Source organism: Melanaphis sacchari, unplaced genomic scaffold (genome assembly GCF_002803265.2).
Source record: "Melanaphis sacchari strain LSU unplaced genomic scaffold, SCAv2.0 Contig8_pilon_pilon, whole genome shotgun sequence".
NCBI lineage: Eukaryota > Metazoa > Arthropoda > Insecta > Hemiptera > Aphididae > Melanaphis > Melanaphis sacchari.
Window position 1 is genome coordinate 2,752,966 of NW_020271635.1, and position 21,970 is coordinate 2,774,935.

The following is a 21,970-nucleotide window of genomic DNA, read 5'->3' on the forward strand; positions in this document are numbered from 1 at the left end:
TATAAATTATTATTAACATTGATGGCAATTATACAGTGTTAAATATTAATACAGCATGATTGCTCCATTAGTTTTTTCTTCAATAATTGGCGATGGTGACTTTCTCGAGCGATTACTAGTTGCCCAGAACACAATGAAAATATTCAGCATGTGTAAAATGGATGCAAGAATTATAAACCTAAACAATTAAAATATTATTTTAGAATTTTTAACTAAAATTTGGCTCTTGGTTTATGCGTATAAACTTCTTAGTTGAATGTAACTACAGTAATTTTACTTTCCAAATCTTAATTAATATAACCTTAATTCCTTAATATCCAGTTTGAAATGTTTGAACAGTAATTTTTTTCATAAATGGTTTACTAGTATGTATACTATACTAATAGTTGTATGTAATTTTTGCTCCGATAATTTTTGATTTTTATGATTTTGTAAAAAATTGTATTGAAGATACACTTCTTAAAATTACTTTTAGGATCTTTATATAAAAATTATATGGCACATTTGAATTATTTGTTGAATAGGGATTCTTAATTCTTATGATGTTATTTTATATATTTTATCCAATTAGATCTAACCCAACCTAACTTTCCAGCTCTCAATTCTCGGTTTTATAAAATTTCGTTGAATGACTTCCCTATATGTATTACCCTCCGACTACAATTATCCAACGAATTGTGATCTCCCCAATTCTTCTAGAACTACCTTAAATGGTCTGTGATAATCTTTATCTCTGACTACCAGATGTTCATTTTAAACTCTTCAAACATACATTTTGACGTGGACTCTGATGAATTGAGTCGCTATGATCATAGTTGTTCCGTCCAGGGAGTGTTGTCTTTATACTATTCATAGACGTCGCTCGGGACGGGGCGCAGATAGTCACTAGTCAAACCGTGTGGAACTTAAAGTTTATTTCGCAGTGAAGGTTTTTGTGGTTGAAAGGTCAATTAATATTATCTAAAAAATGGATTAAACGGACAATGACCGCAAAATGGTAACGTTTAAATTTAATTGTGAATAAAAAATAATATTTAAACAACAAAAAATAAGAGGGCGAACTATTTGATAGTAAGACTATGTGTATATCGTGTGTACATTCTTTGGCGGAACAGAATACAGAATAGAGAAAAACTGAGAGCGGCCTTTGTTGTCAATCCATATATCCAGTTGACTAGTTCTCTTATTCGGCCTCTCCCAAATGTGAGAGAGTTTAGCGAGTCGCGCTTATTGCGTTTCGTAGGTAACGGTTAAAGGAACGAGCATCGACGCACGCTGTAATTTTTATTTGTACTTGCGACTGGTACGAATCTCAACAATAACTTTATTTTTGCATTTTTGTAAATTTATATTTTTTTAGTCAACGTCACTACCGTCCCACCTAACTTTCGAGAATAATTGTACCACAGACTACAGTTTTAATATAAAAATGAAAAACAATGAAACAAACCAGAATGAGAAGCCTAGTGAAGCGTTTCCTTCTGACGTCCATTTATTGCGTCGGTCGTCTTTATTCATCACATTGTACTGTAGTCTCTGGAAATATTGACCCACCCAAAAACTGCCGGCCAACAGTTGGAAAAACACTGAAAAAAAAATATGCAAAACCTGTTAGAAAAAATAAAACACAAACAATAGAGGGAAGGTTATTTACTTGCACTGATGTTCCAAAAATAAAGACCAGGTATGCCAGCTAGCGCAGATATAGGAGTGATGGCAGAGTTTATGACTGCAAATACTGCTGCAGCCACGGCCATTATGAGGCCAGCTAGTACCCCAATAACGGTCAATGCCCATAAGCTATACATCATGATATCCGGATCCATTTTCATCATTTCGATCACTTAAAAATTAAATAATTTAAAATTAGATAAACACGTAATGATTAATGGACTTCAATTAAAATGTGTTTTTGTATAGGTATAGATACAACAACTGGTATCTAGTGGTGTTAATTACTGTTATTTTGAATATGCGGGATTGAATAATAATAATCTAGCAAAAATAAAAAACAGATAAGTCTCTCAGCTGTAGAGTAAATGTCGAGTGTACTTCCAATTGAGTAGTTCACTGTAATGGTTAATAAATGCATGTTAAATTTGAGTTCAATGATAAAACATTATTTTTTGCATGATATTATAAAAAACAATTTTTTTTTAAGAGAAAATAGTTTGTGATCCTATATTTTAAGGATATTTTATTGCCTTTATGTAGGTATTGATATTGCTATTAGTATTTTATTTGTCTATGTAGTAATGAACTTTTATGGTAATAGTGCAATACGATAGATTGAACTAATTTTCATCGAAAACAGATTGCATAATGTATTATTTAGATAGTAATTAGTAATTACTAATTATTATACAATAAAATTTTAACAATATTATACTTAAAGCTAGTGGAGACACGGGGATATCCCTAGTGTGTTCCATTTTTAGTTTTTACCTTTTTCATAGCTCAAGTGCGTCCGCAATTACATCGACAAATTATATTAAAAGCACGAGTGCGTCCTCGGTCCACAGCTATAGGTCCTATTTAAGATTAAATTATCAAATAAACCTTTCAAGATATAGATTTCAGTGATTTAACGATGATCGAATATGTTGGTTCAAATATACAACTATAATACTTTATTCTTAAAGCTATGGTTGTGGAATACTGGAAACAATGGGGAAATTGCATTTAAACTTCTATAATGATTTATGAAAATTAATAAATAAAATTTGTCTTAAAAAAAAAAAAAAAAAACTTTTAAAAATGATTAGTACACTTACCTTAATTCAAGGGTGTAAACTAAAATAAAATAAATAATTATGAATTAGAATCAAAAAATATTTTTGGGGTGTAAGCCGGTTCACCTCCTTGTGATGCACCCTGCAGGGTAACTCTAAATGAACTGGTACGCACCAAGACTATATCAAAAATATGACCTTTTTTCTTGGGACGCATTCGGTTGATACCTTATTTCGGACGCACTCGGGAAACTCCCAGAGACACCACTGCCTTTTCGTGTTTGTGGTAGGTATTTGTATTTTTTTTTACCCATTTGTGTTTTACCACCAGTGTCATTTAGCCAGGACTCTCATAATCCAATATACAAACTGAAATAGGTGCCGGATATTACGATTGGGTAGCTACCATGTTAAATAAGTGTGTTTAAATTACTCTTAAAAGTAGGTTCCAATGTATTATATTATCTACTCGTATAGTATAATACTACCATCACTATCACATTATATATTTGGAACCTATTTAAATACCCATGAGCAATTTAATAACTGTATAATTATTAATTCATTACTGTACATTTTAGTACATAAATTTAAATATACTGTGTTATATCGTGATAGTCATACCTATATATTGTGTATTCCTACATATCATGCACATTCATAAATCGTGCATTATCATATATATGAAAAACAACACTAAACGCATTAAAACCCGTACAAATTTTACCTTTTATGCATAGAATCGTTCAGACGCATTCTCTAATTCCTAATTGACTTGCCGACTTTCGTGAGACGACTAGTTTTTTGTTGTCTAATGGATAAGTATATAATACCTACTTGCATGTATATTATACACAGATATATACAATGATTTGGTAGCATATAAACTCTCTCAACCTATGTAATCATGTATCCACTAGGTGTCAGGACATTTGCACGGAATTCATTGTGGAACGACTGCGTGAGCGTTTAGAGTGAAACGTACCTACAAATCTTACAGGCTTCATTCATTCGTGAAGCATCTGCATGGCTGCACGCCTAATTATGGATCTCGAATTCGTGTGTTGTGTGGGCCACGCGAAAAACTATACCTATGCGAGAGAACTATGTTTTAGCTGTTCTACTTTCATTCGGTTATTTTTAAGCCCTCACAATGAGATTTACTTTTTTGCATATAAGTAAAACAAGTGCTGAAGTATGTATAGGTACACTGTACACACAAGTACCTGCCTATATATCCGCCTACAGGTTAGATTAGTCACTATTATAAGAACATGATCCAAGTTGGTATGTGTAAAGCTAAAACCTAGAAAACTCATAGTTCGAAATTTGTTTAATGCTCACAATACATAACTACAATATAGACTATAGTACCTACCTACATACTAGTACATTGCAATTACTACCACCTACATAATGGTTTATGCTTTATTAGTGGTATTCAGTGACTAAATCATGTATAATAACTGTATAGGTATGGCCAATGATGTATCATCAAAGTAGATGCAGGAGTACAAATAAAAAAATAAATAGGCGTCTATACCCGCATTAATGAAACTATGCTAGATTGTTGTGTTATAAAATAATTCACATTTTTAAATTATTTAAAAACCAATAAATATAAATGAAAAATAAAAACTAAATTATCAACAAAGTATAATATTAAACGTGTAAGGTATGTTAATAAATTTAAATAAGTATAGGTAATATAAATAGCAGATATTATTATACACTATAAGTATACAGTAGGTATATGCATATAGGTAAAAGGACATAATTACAACTAGAAGGCTGTTCGAAGTTGTTAATAAAGTACCACTAATTTAATTTTAGAAACCCCAGTTAGGTTAGTTTAAAGATGTTAATTTGAAAAAATTAAAAAATTTACAAATTAAGACCAAAAGGGTCAAAATTCCCAGTAGCTACTTCATGAAATAACACAATAAAAACAAATTCTGTTAATCTTTTTTTTTTAGTTCCCAATAAATAAAACTTTGTCATATAAAGATTTAAAATATTTCGAAACTTATATCATTTATAGTAAATTCTAGTATGAATTTTTAGTAAAAATTTAAATTCACATTAATTAATTTTTGATTTACATTAAGAAAACAAAATCAATTTTGCCAATAAAATTCAAAAATTTTATGTAAGAATCACCATCCCACATTATGTGTTATAGCCAAAAAAATATTTATCTCAGTAAAGAAGAAAATTGCAAGAAAATAAAATCTTATAATTTTATAATTACATAACTTATTATTTAGAAGGAAAAAAAATCGTCGGGTAATTAATTTTAACATCCCTTACGAGTGTAAATTTGTAATGTCTAGTCACAACAATGTACTTGTGTATTATGTATTTAAGTTAACAAATTATGGCCAACAGATCATATTACGTATCTCCGAGTAAATTATTTTCGAAAATGCAACACAAATCAAAAAATATAATCCAGTCAATAATATAAAAATATTTTACGTAATATTACCTATACCAATAAATTATATTAATTTATTTAGGCGCTATACATAATATATGCGTATATAAATAGGTAGGAAATATCGTGAAATATTTTTATACCGCTGGCTTCAGTATATTTTATAATTCAAATTGCATTTTCGAAAATAATTCATTGACAATATTGTTAGCGTGAGTACCTATACCGCTTACCATCGACGTTGTACGTCCGCAGTCCATAACCAATATTTAAGTACTTATCGCCGTAGAACAGCCCTAGGTTGACTTGACCCACAGACTCGGTGGTGTTGGAAGTGCGCCGAGCCGATGCCACGACCCATCGTTTAGAGCCCAGGCCAGCGCCAATGAGCCCGATGGCGGCGCACGAGTAAATAAACGTGCAGAATATCAACCGGCGCTTGTTCAAGTTCATCGTTCCCAGCGACGCCACAAACCGTTCACCTGCGAATCAATTGAACACAAATATATATAGATACGTTTCAGCACTTTCAGCGAATCATATTTGATAATATAATGATTATAAATTATAATATACGCGTCCGACTTCCGCCACGATTGAAAACACGGTGGCGTACCTGCGTAAGTTATAGTATATTATGTATATATTTTATAGACATGCATGATGTATCGATTTATTTATTTATTTAATTTTTTTTTTATACCCATGGTATACACGTTTTACGTCAAATAAACGTAATGCATTTTCAAGTCTATATATAGATAGGTATAATATGAACTATAGAATATAGATACATCATACGTGTTATTATACTACAATAGAAGATAGAAATAATAATAATAATAATAACCTACTCGCAAATTAAATTACACGTTTAATTTGATGATGAATACGTCTAATAGCTACTTACGATTATACTCTGTGGTATAACACAAAAATGGATAAGATATGAATATTATGATATCCATTGCAGGATATTGTGATGCACATACCAGTACGTATAAACTTACTTTAGCGTGTACCTATATATTATTATTATGTCGTATGTCCCGAAAGAATTAATCGCATTTTTTTAAGTTTAACGTTAAGACGCTTTGTCATTTTAATTTCCTCCACACAAATGACAATACCAATCAATATACAACATACGTACGTACCGTATAATCATAACGTTGAGCGCATCATTCCATTATGTTACTTTTCCGCACGTGTTGTATAATATACATTATATGCCGTTTAAAGTACTTATTCGTTAATAACGTTTTCGGTGATGCATAAAAAAGGTTGTGAACGGGAAAAAAATCAAAATATATTTCAATGACGTTCGCATATATTCGAATAGGTATTTACGTCAAGTATAATCTATATACAATTTATGAGCACTCGGCAAAAAAAGTAGACATCCCGTGATGGAAATCGACCATATATATTACTATGTGGAGGACTGAGGAAGTCGTAGAAACCAATTAAACGTTTGGTGCAGCGTGGAAAACGATTTCGCTCTTTATAGTGACTTTCACTGTAGGCACGACAATTTGTCGTTGACAAATTATACGAAAAAAATGACGTTTTTTTAGTCGTTAGTCAAAATTAATAAACTTGATCATCTTTATATTATACGCATGAAACAACATTAAAAGTTATTGATATTAAAATTCACATAATATATTACCTACTCGATATACGAGTAGATAACTGATAAGTCTAAAGATTTGAAATATTCGCAGTACAGTTATTCATAGATACTAAATGTATATCAGGTGACTATTTAGCTATTGGTACAATGTTTTTGTCTAATTAGTATTTTTTTATAATATTCCAGTAGACACCAATATATAGATATATCTACGCTACACACGCTTATACACAACTAATACTATCTAAAAATCAAAGAGTTAATTAGCAAAGGTATTGATGGTTGATGAATAAAGTTAAAATAGTATACACACATTTTCTATTAACAATTTTATAGTTATACATTAATAATTAAAATAAAACTATCATTACATAATTTTACATCAACTATATATAATTCATAAGATATTAATTAGTTGTATACTTGTAGACCTTAAATAGTTAATTCGAAACGTTGAGAACATAAAATTAAAGTGTATAAAAATTATATACATATGTTTTTAAAAATATAAATTGTATGCATACAAATTTAATTTAAATATTTATAAACAATTTTTTATAGATACTTATTTATTTCATTTTGCCTGACAAAAATATAATTATTTGCCGGTCATTGACTACCTGTATAAATATAAAATAATCTACAATATATTCAATAAATATTACTATAAGTGAATTAATGTTATAAAAGTTATGAAAGCGACTTTATTGCTACCATATTTCACATATTTTCCTCATTCTCACAGATTCGTTATCATTAGTAGCTGGTACGAAATAAGATTGTTGCCAGAATTCCATGCAGTATAAGACGGGTGGAAAAAATATTCGTACCTATAATTTTAATTCTATGATTTTAACTGATTTTCTATTTCTGTACTCGCGGTAAATTATTTTCTATCACGACATTACGGACTAATCAATAGTTTCATGGTTACTGTATAATAATGTAAAATGATCAAATGTTTCTACTTTCTCAGTCATATTATTATTTTTTAAATGTGAAAACATTTGGAATATTTAATAATATTATAAATTATATTGTTAGGGTAGAATCCTCGAATTAAATCGTTATTTTTGAAAGAATCAGCTACAGAGAACTGAGAAAATGTGACGTACAAAATATCAAGAATGTAAAATTGTATTTTGGTGTTCACGATATCTATACAGTTATTTTCTATTTTTTTCGATATACTTTTGTTTTATATTATAACCTTTAAATATAACATATGTAGGTGTTGAGTGTTAGAATAATAGCTCATAATTAAAACATAAAAAACTATTTGAGAACACAGTATTGTATAATTTATAATTTATATTTGATAATTGATTTCCTTCTTCGAACTCACCACATAGGGGTACACATCTTTACTAATTGCATAAAATTAAAATCCTAAGAAAAAAATTACATTCTCGTGCTGTGCCAACTTTAGACGGTCCAGTTATTAAGTAGCACTTGACTAATGGATACAGGTATAGTCTTGACACCTAATGTAGTATACAGCCATTGACCTTGTCCACTCCGTTTATATTTCTATTTATTTATAAATTATATACCAACACAATTGCACGATGAAAAAAACGTTCATATTTTTTCTCAACAATAGGGTGTATTATGATTTATTGCAACAATTTTCATTCGATTAAACCTGTTACATACGGTATAATTTATTAATATGTACTTACAAAAATGTTTATAATTTATATTTAAAAGTGTCTGAGAAAATGTTTTATTTTCACAAAGGAATATGTCCCTGAATATGTTATAATTATATCTAAATCAAACTATACATCAAGGTAACCTAACTGAATGTGTTAATAGTTTAGACATTTAAATTAAAAACAATTATGAAGAAGTAATGGTTATACGTTAATAAAATTATATCTATAGCCTAATTAAATTCTTATAAACGTGTATTTTAAAAAGTACATGTTTGATATTTTAATTTTTAATTAAATGGTTTCGAAAAATCTAATGATTTATTTGTTGTATTTTTAAATGTACCAAAGTAATTACATATTTGGTTTATCTAATTATTACGCTATGGTTTTCAGTTTAACAACATAAAGAAATATGACAGTCACATTGTCCACTAGTATATATTTGACATGTTATAATTTGAATAAAACTTATGGTTATACGAGTAATTTCACAACATGTATAGTTAATAGTTATACACTTATAGTAATAAACTCATATACGGTTGTAGATGCCTTTAATATATTACCTACTAGCTGTGTGTAGATATATATTTATTTTATTTTATTTTGTATGTTTTAATTTTATTTAATATACATTAATTTTATTCAACTGTAGAATTTGTTTCTATTAGTTTATAATATGATATACATATTACAATATATAATACTTATATTGTGTCTTATACTCTATACCTACAATGTAATATATTTTACAATAAAACAGATATTTATATACTTTAGACCCCCTTTAAAAATGTTAAGTTTAAAACAAAATTTTAATTTTAATTTTTAATTATATATATATATATATATATATATATATGTAATATTCCAATTAAAAAAATAAATAAATCGCTTCCTCAACAATTCTCAAGGTATTTTTTATTCCAAACGTTTTACATATCTATTAATTTCTTAAATTTCATACATTACATCACAAAAAGCATCAATGCATCTATATATATATATATATATATATATATATATCTATATGCATCACTGTACAGGTTTTAAAACAATGGCTTTAATAAAATAACATAATATAACTAATAAGTACAATATTTAATTTATATTTATGTACGAACTATGAGGTTTCTGAAACCTTTCTGTGAAAATATTCAAAGTATACACACCGTATAATATTACAGATCCATGTGTGCAGGTAAATCGTAATTTTTAACCGACAAAAACTCGGCTCAGTGATGATATATGCACATAAATAATAACTAATAATGTTTGAATTTAATAGGAATAACGTTAAAAAAAATTAGACTATAAAAAGTGGCACGTCAAACACTTTCGTTTGTTTGATGAAAATTTTCTTTACTTATTTATATTTTATACCAGGATTTTTTCATTTAATTTCAACAATTCAATTTTAAGTGAACACGCTACACTCTATATCGGCTATATCTATAAGTTACATCGTACTTAGTATAATATTATTGTATTATGGTTATCTCAATTTATTAATTTAGAATTTTTCAATAATACCATTTATTAAACCTTAAACTAAGTACTAGTTTAGTTTAATGCATGTTAATTGATTAATAATATTTCAATTCAATTTTCAGTTAAACTAATAAAAATAGTCAATAAAAGATAGAGACATAGTATAAGGTAAAATTTTATCGTTTTGGTAAAATATTTAGTATTGTTATGATAATTTACCCCATTGTTGTAATAACTAATACCTACATCCGTTTTTTTTTTTATAAATTCACTACTGTGATTACTCATTAGTTTATTATTTATATAATACAGATTCATAATTTTAAAATATCTCTTTAATAAATCTTTCAAATTTTAGTTTTATCATAATACTTGTATAATATATTGTATGTTAATTATACATATATATCATATTATGTATTATAATGTACTATACCTGCTTACACCAAAGCCAAATTTATAAATGTGCTAACTATGATATGATAAGCTTTTATCATCAGTATTTAGTAATAATAATACTTAACTGATTAAGTTGGTAGGTAGGTAGGTAGGATAGAAATTAAAATATAGTACCTATACTTCTATTGTTTATTTTTACTTTAATTATAAATTTATCGATATAGTACTTATATTTCGTACTATATAGGTATAAACATAAACAATTCTTTACCTCTTTTATTATTTTTCACTATGCAAAATACCTAATATAAAATATAAATTTATTATGAATATAGGTATTTAGACTCGTTAAATGCGGTATATCTATATAATATTTTCAATGATTTTATAACCAAATTATTAACTCATGTCCGTGTTTTGTTGTTAATCGAATTGAGCTGCGCCGGATGTACCTACACGATGATAAGTACTAGAAAATTAGCCATGGTCCAAAAAGTAATTAACACAGTGACCTGACCATAGCGAAGACAGAAATGTCCTCAATGTTATATTTTAACATATTTACAAAGAATCTATAATATAGAATAGGTATACTATTTATTCCTATAACATAGTACAGTAATAAGACAGTATAGTTAGGTATATGAAGGAAATTCGTTAACCATGTTTGAATTATTCGTTCGTATTATTGTTGCTAACCATTTTCAAATTTTTAAAAAGTGTTATCGAAAAAAAATATTATAGTATATACTATATATACTATACTGTTAATATGTTCTACGGATTGTATATTATGTTTATTATTCGCGGTTATTTGAAATTTTGAACGGACTACACTATTTAGATTCTAAAAAATATCATATTTTACCGTATGCATCTAACTATAAATAATATATATATATATATATACATATATATTTAATATGATTATTATTTTTATCGATTTGATTCGGATGTCATAATATATAACACGTATCCCGTCATCATATTGTCATAGTTCCAATATCACTGCCAGCTTAATAATTACATTATCCTAACAATATTGTAATGAATCACAAAATATATGTCGGTACGTATTCATTTAAAATATATAATTGCAAAAATATTCTTATAAAAACAAATTTTACCAAAAAACTATTTAAATATTTGTATTTAAAAAAATATTTCACAAAACTTTTATAGTCCTAATTCACAAGTTAAATATAAACGCCTGCTGGAGATCGAGGGGAATTATTGATATGCTCTAATGATTACTACAATGTATAATTATTATATGAAAGTATACGGTATACGGTTATGTATACATTATACATATTATTATTATTGGCTTTCACGTATGCAATATCAAAACCATTTTACCAATAATACCACGATACAATGATTGCAACTAAAATATTAAATTACTCTGAGTACAAAATACAATATCGGTATAGGTACACCGAATTTTCACTTTCCCTATATGTACACAAATGCTAATTATTCGAACGAAAATGGGTCAAGGTTACTTGTATGCGTGCTAATATTAAAATTATATGTGCGGTACAATTAAATTTAAGAATATATCCACCTACGTAAATAATAATCTATATTTGTACATAATATTTTATGCTTATACTAATAATCATTACAAAATTTTGAATTTTATGTTGATGCAGCATGTACTGATGCACGTATATAATATACTGTAGTATCGGTCGCCGCCCCGCCGTCTTATCGTATTATCATTTTGTATAAAATAAAATATTAAATGGTGCACGAGTCCACGTCTTGCATATTAAATTTGATGTACACGTGAGCAGGGTCATTGGACCGCTCTCCGGACCATAGGTTTGGCCGATTAAACTGGCTTACGGCGTGATCGAAGAGATGATCCGATAAGATTTTATGAAGAAAAAAACGAAAAACAAAAAACACGACATACAAAACAATTTTGTACACATTGCATAAAACTGTAGATTTATACAAATAAATGCATTAAGTAGGTCGGATACGATCTAGAGTCGACGATCAACAAGTGATGTATTTATTGCGTCGATTAGGTACCTAATTGTAAATACATAGGTAATATATATATATAATAAAGAAAAAAAATCACGGGCGTTTAAGTCTCCATTTAACGTCATTACCACGCGCAAGCCAGTCCGATAAAAATAATTTTTAATGTATAGTGGGTCGTATATTTATGTCTTAAAGATAAGTAGGTATATTATTTTATTTTATGAAAGAAAACTTATTTTTATTCAGTTCCTTTTAATATGATTTAATTTTAAATAAAATGATTTTCCGGTAAACCATTTTTCCAAACTTTCACAGATGTTGTTATAATATAAGGTATAGCTTATATAGGTAAACATATAAAATTAGCGTGATCAAAATAATTATTTGTATAATATAAATAATAAACATAATAAAAATTATATAAAAAGTAACAATAATTGATCTTTTGTTTATTTTTGACTTATTAATAGATTTTATTAGTTACCAATTACTTATTAGCTATAATTTACAGGTTCTAGGCCTCGGTTTTGTACCTACCAACATCCACTAATATATTATGTAAATTATTTTGTAAAGATAAGTATAATACCATGTATTATGGTAGTTTATATCTACTCGTAGTAAAGTTTAATTTAAATTTATATAATCAATGGTTTATGTAGTACCTATAATATGTATATCATAATAATTATTACTTTCATACATTGAAATATTCACAGTTATAAAATGTAAATTAGATACATAATCGTACACCTATTGGCTATCACAATATACATTATACATTATACAGTTTTATTTACAAGAGATATTATTGAATACGTTTAATATTTATGCATAAATCATATATTTTTAAGAATAAATTGTTGATTTAAAAATAATCATATAATAAAACAGTTTCATTATTGACGTAGGATGCAAATCTACACCCTCATACTCCATGAAAATGATTGCAATGATGCCATTGAATAGACTTTAACTTTTAAGTAGGTATATTGCAACTACTGCATTTTGTAAGTACTAATAATAAGAATATATTATATGAATAATATTTTATTTTTTATTACACTATAATTTATGAAATTTAATAGTTTCATGTCGTGTTACAAAATTCTACCAAGTAGGTACCTACAATATATAGTTTATATCATAATATTAATAATAAATGGTACTGCACCTACGCATATATAATTTACTAAAGTCAAAGTCTACAAAATATATTATATAAAAAGTAAAAATAAATTATTATTATAATATTATGAGCTACACAATACAGATCTTAAGAATTGAGACATATTATACAATATAATATCTACTATTCTCATATGTAATAAACGAGATTTGTTTATTTTAAATTTAATAATACTATATTTTATAATAGGTACGTAAAATTATTTTAAGCTTTTAGCATTCAAAATTAATTAAACAATTTAAATCAGTTAGGTAGGTCGTAGGTATATATATATATATATATATATAAATAAATAATATAATAAGTAGGTATATATATTTGATCGTATAGACAATATTATCGACAAAAGTGTTATAATTGTATTAATGTATACAACTTCTTAATCAGTAAATAGAGGAAATATTACGTAAGTTACTGTATCCTGTATAAACAATGTAATATTATACTTATACATAGCTTTTAAAATTTTTCCATATTATTGTGCACGTTATTTTGTAAATTTTAATAAAGTTGTTATATTCAACAGTATATATATATATTATAGTACTCTAGTCTTTAAATTATATATATTTATAAATGAGAATTCAATATAACGACTTTAGTATCATATTTATACAGTTTAATAATACAGTACAATCTGTACAAGAGTATAAAATTATAATTTAATTCCCATAGTCTAACCCGTTATTTTTTCATATACATGTGTATATACCATTATAATAATCGTAATCTTTGAATACTTGAATAAATCTTTTGTCTGAAACATCTATCACAAATATCATTAATACTTACAATTAATATATTGTATAATATTTTATAGTTAATAAAGTTTATTGCCTAGGTATGCATATACTATATTAATTGTAAGTATAGACGCGAATACTCATTAAATTCGTTATTTTATAGTTTATAATTAATTTAATATGAATTATGATAATATATGTATTTATGAGTTAACCATATTTTTGTATAATAACTTATGACAAAATACATAAATATGTATAGTATATAAGCTTACAGTAAAAATATCACTACTTCTTGAAAAATATTTCTATTACGTATATTAAAATATTATAACAATCGAAATTTTACTATACGAATAAATATTATAGATATCTACTATCATAACACAATGAGCAATTGGTTGACTATCATTTTAATAAATGTATGTTCTTAATATATACTTAAATACATTCTTAATGTATAACGTTGAACTGCTGAAGTCAAATGCTGAGCCGCGTAATACAATAGCTATGTACGACATAATATATGTAGACTATAATATATTAAATCTCGGATGGATGATCATCTGGAATGTTAATTGACTATACACACATATAAGTACATAATATAGTTATGTATAATATCAAAACATATGCAAATATTTTTTATGAAAAACGAAGGAAATAATATCATAAAAAAACATATACAGTTATTACTTATAGATGGAAACACTATTATAAAATATAAGATATGGCAGCGTCACTGACTCAGCATATACGAGTATATTGCGTAGTGATGTTGGGATAATTTCATTGTTTTAAACGCAAACCAACGAATACTGCAGCTGGTCAAGTTAAATTTCCTAGAATTCTCTCTCTCTCTATAGATATATTAAAATCAAACGCATCAATGCACATCAATTTGAATGAACTACGTTGTGTATTAGCATATATTGTGTGCTTGATGGAGACTACCTACATACAACTAAAAATCCAAATAATAATCCGACTACATATCTAACTTCAAATATATTTATCGATATTTATGTACGTGTGAAGTAAAATGGGAACGTCACGCGCAACGACTATGGGTACCCACGTGTATAGTAATAATAAATGATATTACATATTTACATTGTTAGACAATCGTAGCCTTATACGAATATTACACGAAGAAGCATCTACATGACGATCGCTGCGATCATCTGAGAATCATTATATTACAGTATTGATCGAATACCGAACACATATCTATGTTATGTAGAGATCTGTATTGTAGGTGTATTGTACAGCTACGATATGGTTTAGTGATCTCCATAGCCATCGGGTGTCCGTACAAAAAAATATTATACACGCTGTCGTTCGGGATAAGGAAACTATTATTACATCATACAACTATATAACATATAGGTTAGGCTCTGTTTACAATGATTATTAACCCCGTTAAAAACGCATCTGTGCACATGAAAATGTATTTTTTACACGCTACCACGCATGGTCTGAGAATAAATCGAGTTCCGTTTTCATATTATTGTCGGTAAAACGTCAATGTAGGTATATAAATATATAATGTCTATTTATATAGTACTATTATAGTAGTTATACTATATAATATCATTATAATTATATGTATTTCGATTAAAAACAGGGATCGCAGTCATTGGCAGGTGCACTCCGAAAAAAGGGGTATGGTGCTACAGCTACACAATATAAAATGTTACGCATAAAATCAATATTATAATATATTGTATATTATTGTATACACACACGTACAGTGTATTAACAGTTTAGGTTCACTAAAACAGCCACGTGCACTTTACAAAAATGTCGTCCAGCTCTGACGCTGAACGAAACACTCCGCAGCTGCTGTATTTTAATTTTATATGGCTGCTCTTATACATAATATACACATATACTTATAGAATGAGTCGAAATATTTTTCACTGCAGACTATAACAGTTGATAATATATAATATAACCTGTTTTACAGCTACGATATATTATACCATGCTTATAGAGACCACTATTTTTTGTAGCGACCAGTGTACCAATTTTAAGTACTTCCAATAAAATATATTATTTAAAATTCACTGTCGAAAACAAAAACACAAATGCGTAAAGCGTACCTATATATTGTAATATATAACTGTATAGACATTTAGTGTTCATGGGCAGACATAATATACTATATCGTCTATATCGTGATGCAATATATAAATATATATATATATTTAAATTAGTCAAGTCGTCCGTAAAAGGGAATCCGTACAAATATTCATTAAATTAGATTACAAGACAATACACGCATAAATACCCTATATAGGCCCTTGCCTTCGTACAAATCACGAACCACAGACTAAACGTTTTGACATTTTCTCCACTTTTATACCGTAACCTGAATTTTTTTTCTTAATGTGGACGGCACTAATTAACTTTGCCCTAGAGATTAAAGAATGCTGTGCCAAATCCAATAGATGCGTCTGAGTTTGTTCGATGCACTTTAATCACTTGGATATAATGAAATCATCACGCGTATAGTAAAGTTGTTATAACGACCACTCGGCATGATTTGTTTTTTCGTATAACCTTCAGATAATTTTTCAATTACAGACATATACGTCTATCCTTAAAATAATTTATTAAGATGATTATCACTTTAATATAAATTTTGAGTACCTTAACAGTTTTGAATTCTGGCGTTGTAAAAAAGTTGAAGAACTATTAAACGGGAAAAAATATTATATATTGTAATATATGTCAGCAATATAATATATTGCGTTTCATGGCAATCAAAAATGTATATTAATATATCGATAAATAAATTCATGGAGTTCATAGGTACATACCATAATTTCTTAGTAAGATGGATTTTATATATCATTTGTAATACGGATATTGGCTATTTGTAGATTTGTCTATATTCACATTCTACTATTACAATATATACATACGCAAATATATATATATATATATATATATATATAATCATATTGGTCACTTATACTTTAAAATTTATTATATTTTATTCAAATATAATATGATCTAGTATTGCTGGCTAAAAACAGCGTTATCCTTTGTCCTAAAAAACTAATGACACATACATAACGAATAACATCATCAAATATATTATGCATAGGTAAAACGCCCTACCTAAAACCACATACCTAACTATAATTTTAAACTCTCAATGATAAGATTTTTCCGGAGACATCAATACATCATCCCTCTGTATTGTCGAGCTTTAATGTAAGTATACCTAACTAACCTATAAGATGTTCAACAAACCGTTTTATCGACTAATTAAATGTATATTGTTTGGTAATTATTTAATTGTCTACACACACGGACTACAGCTTCAAAAACGGACCTTCAAGAGACAACTACTGTTAGCGTTGTTATACAATACGCACAACGGCGGTCAAGGTTGATAAACTATTGTTTCCATCATAAACCTTTCGTACACAACAATACTGTCGCCTGTCATAGCGTCGTCTGCGCAGTGAGGCTCGAAAGCAACCAGTGACTACTAAATACTAAATTATTACCTACCTACGTTAAAACTTAATAGTATTTTGTATATGCGTCACGAGTAACGTAAAATATAATTGAATACTTTCAAAGATACACATAGATTCTTATTTAAATACGCATACCTACATTGGTCGTTTTCAATATTATAGTGTACAGTTTAAAAAATGTAACATACTTAATACCTATTATTGTTTTTCATCCAGGGTGGATAAATATAGGTAAGCTGCCTAGTACTTAATATAATAATTAACAATTCACTAGCATATAAATGCAGTAATTCGATTGTGTGTACGCTGTTCAATTTTAAACGCAGTAATAACGACAATCGCAACGATTTATGACTGTTATTAAATCGGTAGGTACTATGAGAATTCTGCACCAATGCCTATACTATACATCTATAAGTATACAGCTGCCTCTGGAAACTGCAGACTATTATTAAAGATACGAACAATTACTGCGACAGCGCATCTTTTTGAATAATTATGTTCGAAGGCGAAAGTGCAGCTGTGTAGTACTGGTAAAATACCTAAACAGCTACCTATTTATTATTATTTTGGCCGATGCAGTGCTATAACCGTAAAATGTCGCCGAGCAATATTGGCGTTAATAACTGTTATTATTTCGTATATATAGAAATGCGCGCGAGGCAATCACAGCAGCAGACCCGTCGCCCAATAATAATAATATAATAGTATAATACCATAATAATTTAGGTAGCATAGCCCAGCATAGGTACATATTATTATTGATGATTTTTTTTCGATTTCAAAAAAAATACCTATATTGAGATACTTGTATAACATATTATAGTAATAGATATACTGTATACTGTATAGGTAACTAGGTATAAGGTATACCGATTATTTTATCAAAAAATATTCATTCTTTCTAAAAAAATAAATAAACTAGGTACTAAAGTTTTTGAAAATATTTTCTAACAATGTTATAAAACAAAATTTTGGAAAAAAAAAATTTTTTTATTGTTATAAGTTTTTATTAAACGATATCATACATTTTTAATCCCAGCAGACTGTATTTGAATTATTTCGATACGTAAAAACTGAATTTTAGTTTACAAAATAATTTCATAGCTATAAGTCTTTAAAGTTTTTATTAGTAAATAAATGTGATACAGCCATATAGATATCCCGTGAAGTTTAAGTCCACTACTTTGCTTATATTATTATAAGCTTTAAATACTTCAAGTTATAATTAATTAAATAATTGTCCAAAATTTGATTTCTATTCATCAAAATACTCCAAATAAAATTCTGGTTAGGAATAAAAAATTTAAAAGTATACTAATAAAAATGTACCTATAATAATATCGTTGTACAGACTACGACTGCAGAATTGTAGGCGCTTGTAATTGCAGCGGATTAAACGCCGACCTTCATTATAAAACAATGGAATTCCCTTTTCGTTTCAAATAACGTGAGGTTGTCTCCGTGACGTTTTGTTCTATACCCATCGCAAATAAACGTATTTGGATACAAAAATAATAATAATAATAATAATAATAATAATATTAACATTCGCTTGAATGCCAATTCAGCCAATTTCCCCTCATTTCTGAAGCGTCTTTCTCGGAACGTTCCAATTGAATAATATTGCATAACTAAACTACGGTATATTGATCCCCCGCAACCTGCAGGATCACGATGTGCACATAATATATTCGCGTATTTATGCGTCTAACGTGGGAAATGTTGCAAATAATCGTTGCGGAGTGGAATCTTCGATTCCTCACGATTATAATACATAATATTATTATTAATAATATACACACATACAAATCGCAAATATGGCATATGCTCTTGGAAGCTGTATAGAGGAAATGTATATTTTAAACAATATTAAAATAGATGATATCATGTGTTTCATGTAAACAGACTCTTGTACGCAATTATCCAAAATTACGTAATTACCTGTATGTGCTAATTCTATATTACATTAAGTTTGTAGGTAGATACCTACAGCGCTTACACGATGGCGTCATTTGCACACGACACACAAAAAAGTCAACGTCGCCGTCATTTTTTGTGTCAGAGTCGTGCGTATTACAGGTACACACGCGGTCTAAATGGCATTGTACAGCAACGAAACAACGATAGAAAACCCGACAAAAAGCCATTTTATACTTTATGTACAACAAGTAAGCAGGTACACGACGAGTTTGATAATGCGAGCCGGTATATAACAATATTTACGACGGATAAAACTGGGTTTGTGGTACGCAACTGCAATAGTATGCAGGACCTTGTAACGATATTATACACGGACTCAATCGATAAGGTTCATTATTCTGTGGATATTATATTCTATACCTATACGTGCGTAATATCATTAAGTACATATATGTAAACAAAAAAACAAAACAAAATAAAACAAAAAACGAGCGTGAATTACGAAGAAAAACGTTATATATATATAGTACGTGATGTACGTACATTATTTGTATTGAAACATTTCGAAAATTTTGGAAGCGGAGATGTACGAGTATATGATATAAATACCATTTGTATACAGCGTATTATTATTGCAATAGAAGATAGACGGACCAACCGTTAGTAATCAATTTATTAATACTGTTGATAGTTTAAAGTAGGTAGGTATATAATTATAATTTATAATAAATGATATGTACCTACAGGATTTTTTCACAGGTTGTACACATTAATTTTATAGTAGTACTCTTTCTTGATTTAGTACTATATTTTATAGCCGTACAGAATAATTATTAATAAAAGTTAAATTTTTGAACGTGCACACACCTATGGATACGTAGGTACTGAAACACTACTACACACATTTTTACGTATCTATATGGATATTTATTATTTGGTATTGCAACGTGAAACAATAAAAAAAAAATCAAAATTTAATCTCACCGACCGCCGTTATCAACTTTTTAATTCATACATCATCTTATAACCAAATTAAAAAATAAAAAAATAGTGAATAATAAACTTCAAAACATTAAATTATATGATAGGTAGTAGGTACCTAATAGGTACCTATATTGTAAATACTTTTACAATATGCAAAGCAAAACAATTGGACTCGTTATTAATTTTTATTGAACATTAAATTTTAATGTTAATATTTTACGAAAGTAATAATATCAACAAAAAATCAGATTTAAAAATTATAATTACTGATAGGTGCAATTAGGACTTAAGGGTAAAGAATCTAGTATTGATCTAGTTCTAGTATCTTATAAAATAAGGGTAGGTATTGGGAACAGTGATTTCAACTGTTAACATGACAACAGTCATAGCCCATAGGTCATAATTTTAGTTTATTAACTTAGGCACATCAAATTATAATTTTAAATTTTTTCTTTATTAATAAGATTATTTAATATTACAATTTATATATGTTTATCTTACAATATATAAGCTATATGAACTAAAATTTTTGTCATTTTATATCAGCTAAAAATTAAAAATAATGAAATCATTCTTAAATGTCGAGGAACAATTGATTATGATATTTTAATAAACATCAATAAACACCATCTATATTAAAATATTCATACACGATACACCTTAGGACCTTTCATCTCAAATTTTACCTCTGATCTAAATAATATACTGCTATATTATCACAAAACCCAATAAATATATATGTATATTATTATTAATACTTTAATTGTAAACTGTCATGATTGGATCAATTTGTAAAAAACATTAAAGAGTTACGAGAATTCAAAATTTTAATATAACTGGTAGGTATATTCAGTTTTTATGTAGGTAAAACAAAAACATATTATAACTTCTACAGATTTACTAGAAATAAAAATATAATATATATTAGGTATGAACCTACACGTTTACCAAAAATGTAACGATAAAATAATAAAATATTATTGTTTTTTACTTAAAATATATACTCACATGATAAGAATTCCGCAAGAATATTAATTGTAACGAAGTGACAAACTATCTGCTCTGCCAATTACCGTTGAAAGTAACTTCACGCTTACAGGAATCAACTGATAAGCAAAACAACTATTTTGAATATATTAGAATCGTGAGCTTGTCTATTTTCAATAAAGAAAATGCATTGTTAACACGAACCAGCGGTGCGAATTGAATAAACGAGGACGAATCACGACGGGTTCAACATAAACTGACGATGGGTCCGTAGCCGAGTTCCGCTCGTTCCATGC

At 27.8% G+C, this 21,970-nt stretch overlaps 1 protein-coding gene across 1 annotated transcript; it reads right to left on the minus strand.

Annotated features, from left to right (window-relative positions):
• Nucleotides 1-9: 9 nt before the first annotated feature.
• Nucleotides 10-21,920, minus strand: LOC112602463 (clarin-3). The gene is made up of 5 exons (XM_025350534.1): nt 21,696-21,920; nt 5,403-5,651; nt 1,655-1,843; nt 1,451-1,586; nt 10-178 (listed from the first exon to the last, which is right to left on the minus strand). Exons 2-5 carry the CDS (start codon nt 5,620-5,622, stop codon nt 46-48), a joined length of 678 nt encoding a protein of 225 aa, XP_025206319.1. The 5' UTR covers nt 5,623-5,651; nt 21,696-21,920; the 3' UTR covers nt 10-45.
• Between the last annotated feature and the right edge of the window lie 50 nt (nt 21,921-21,970).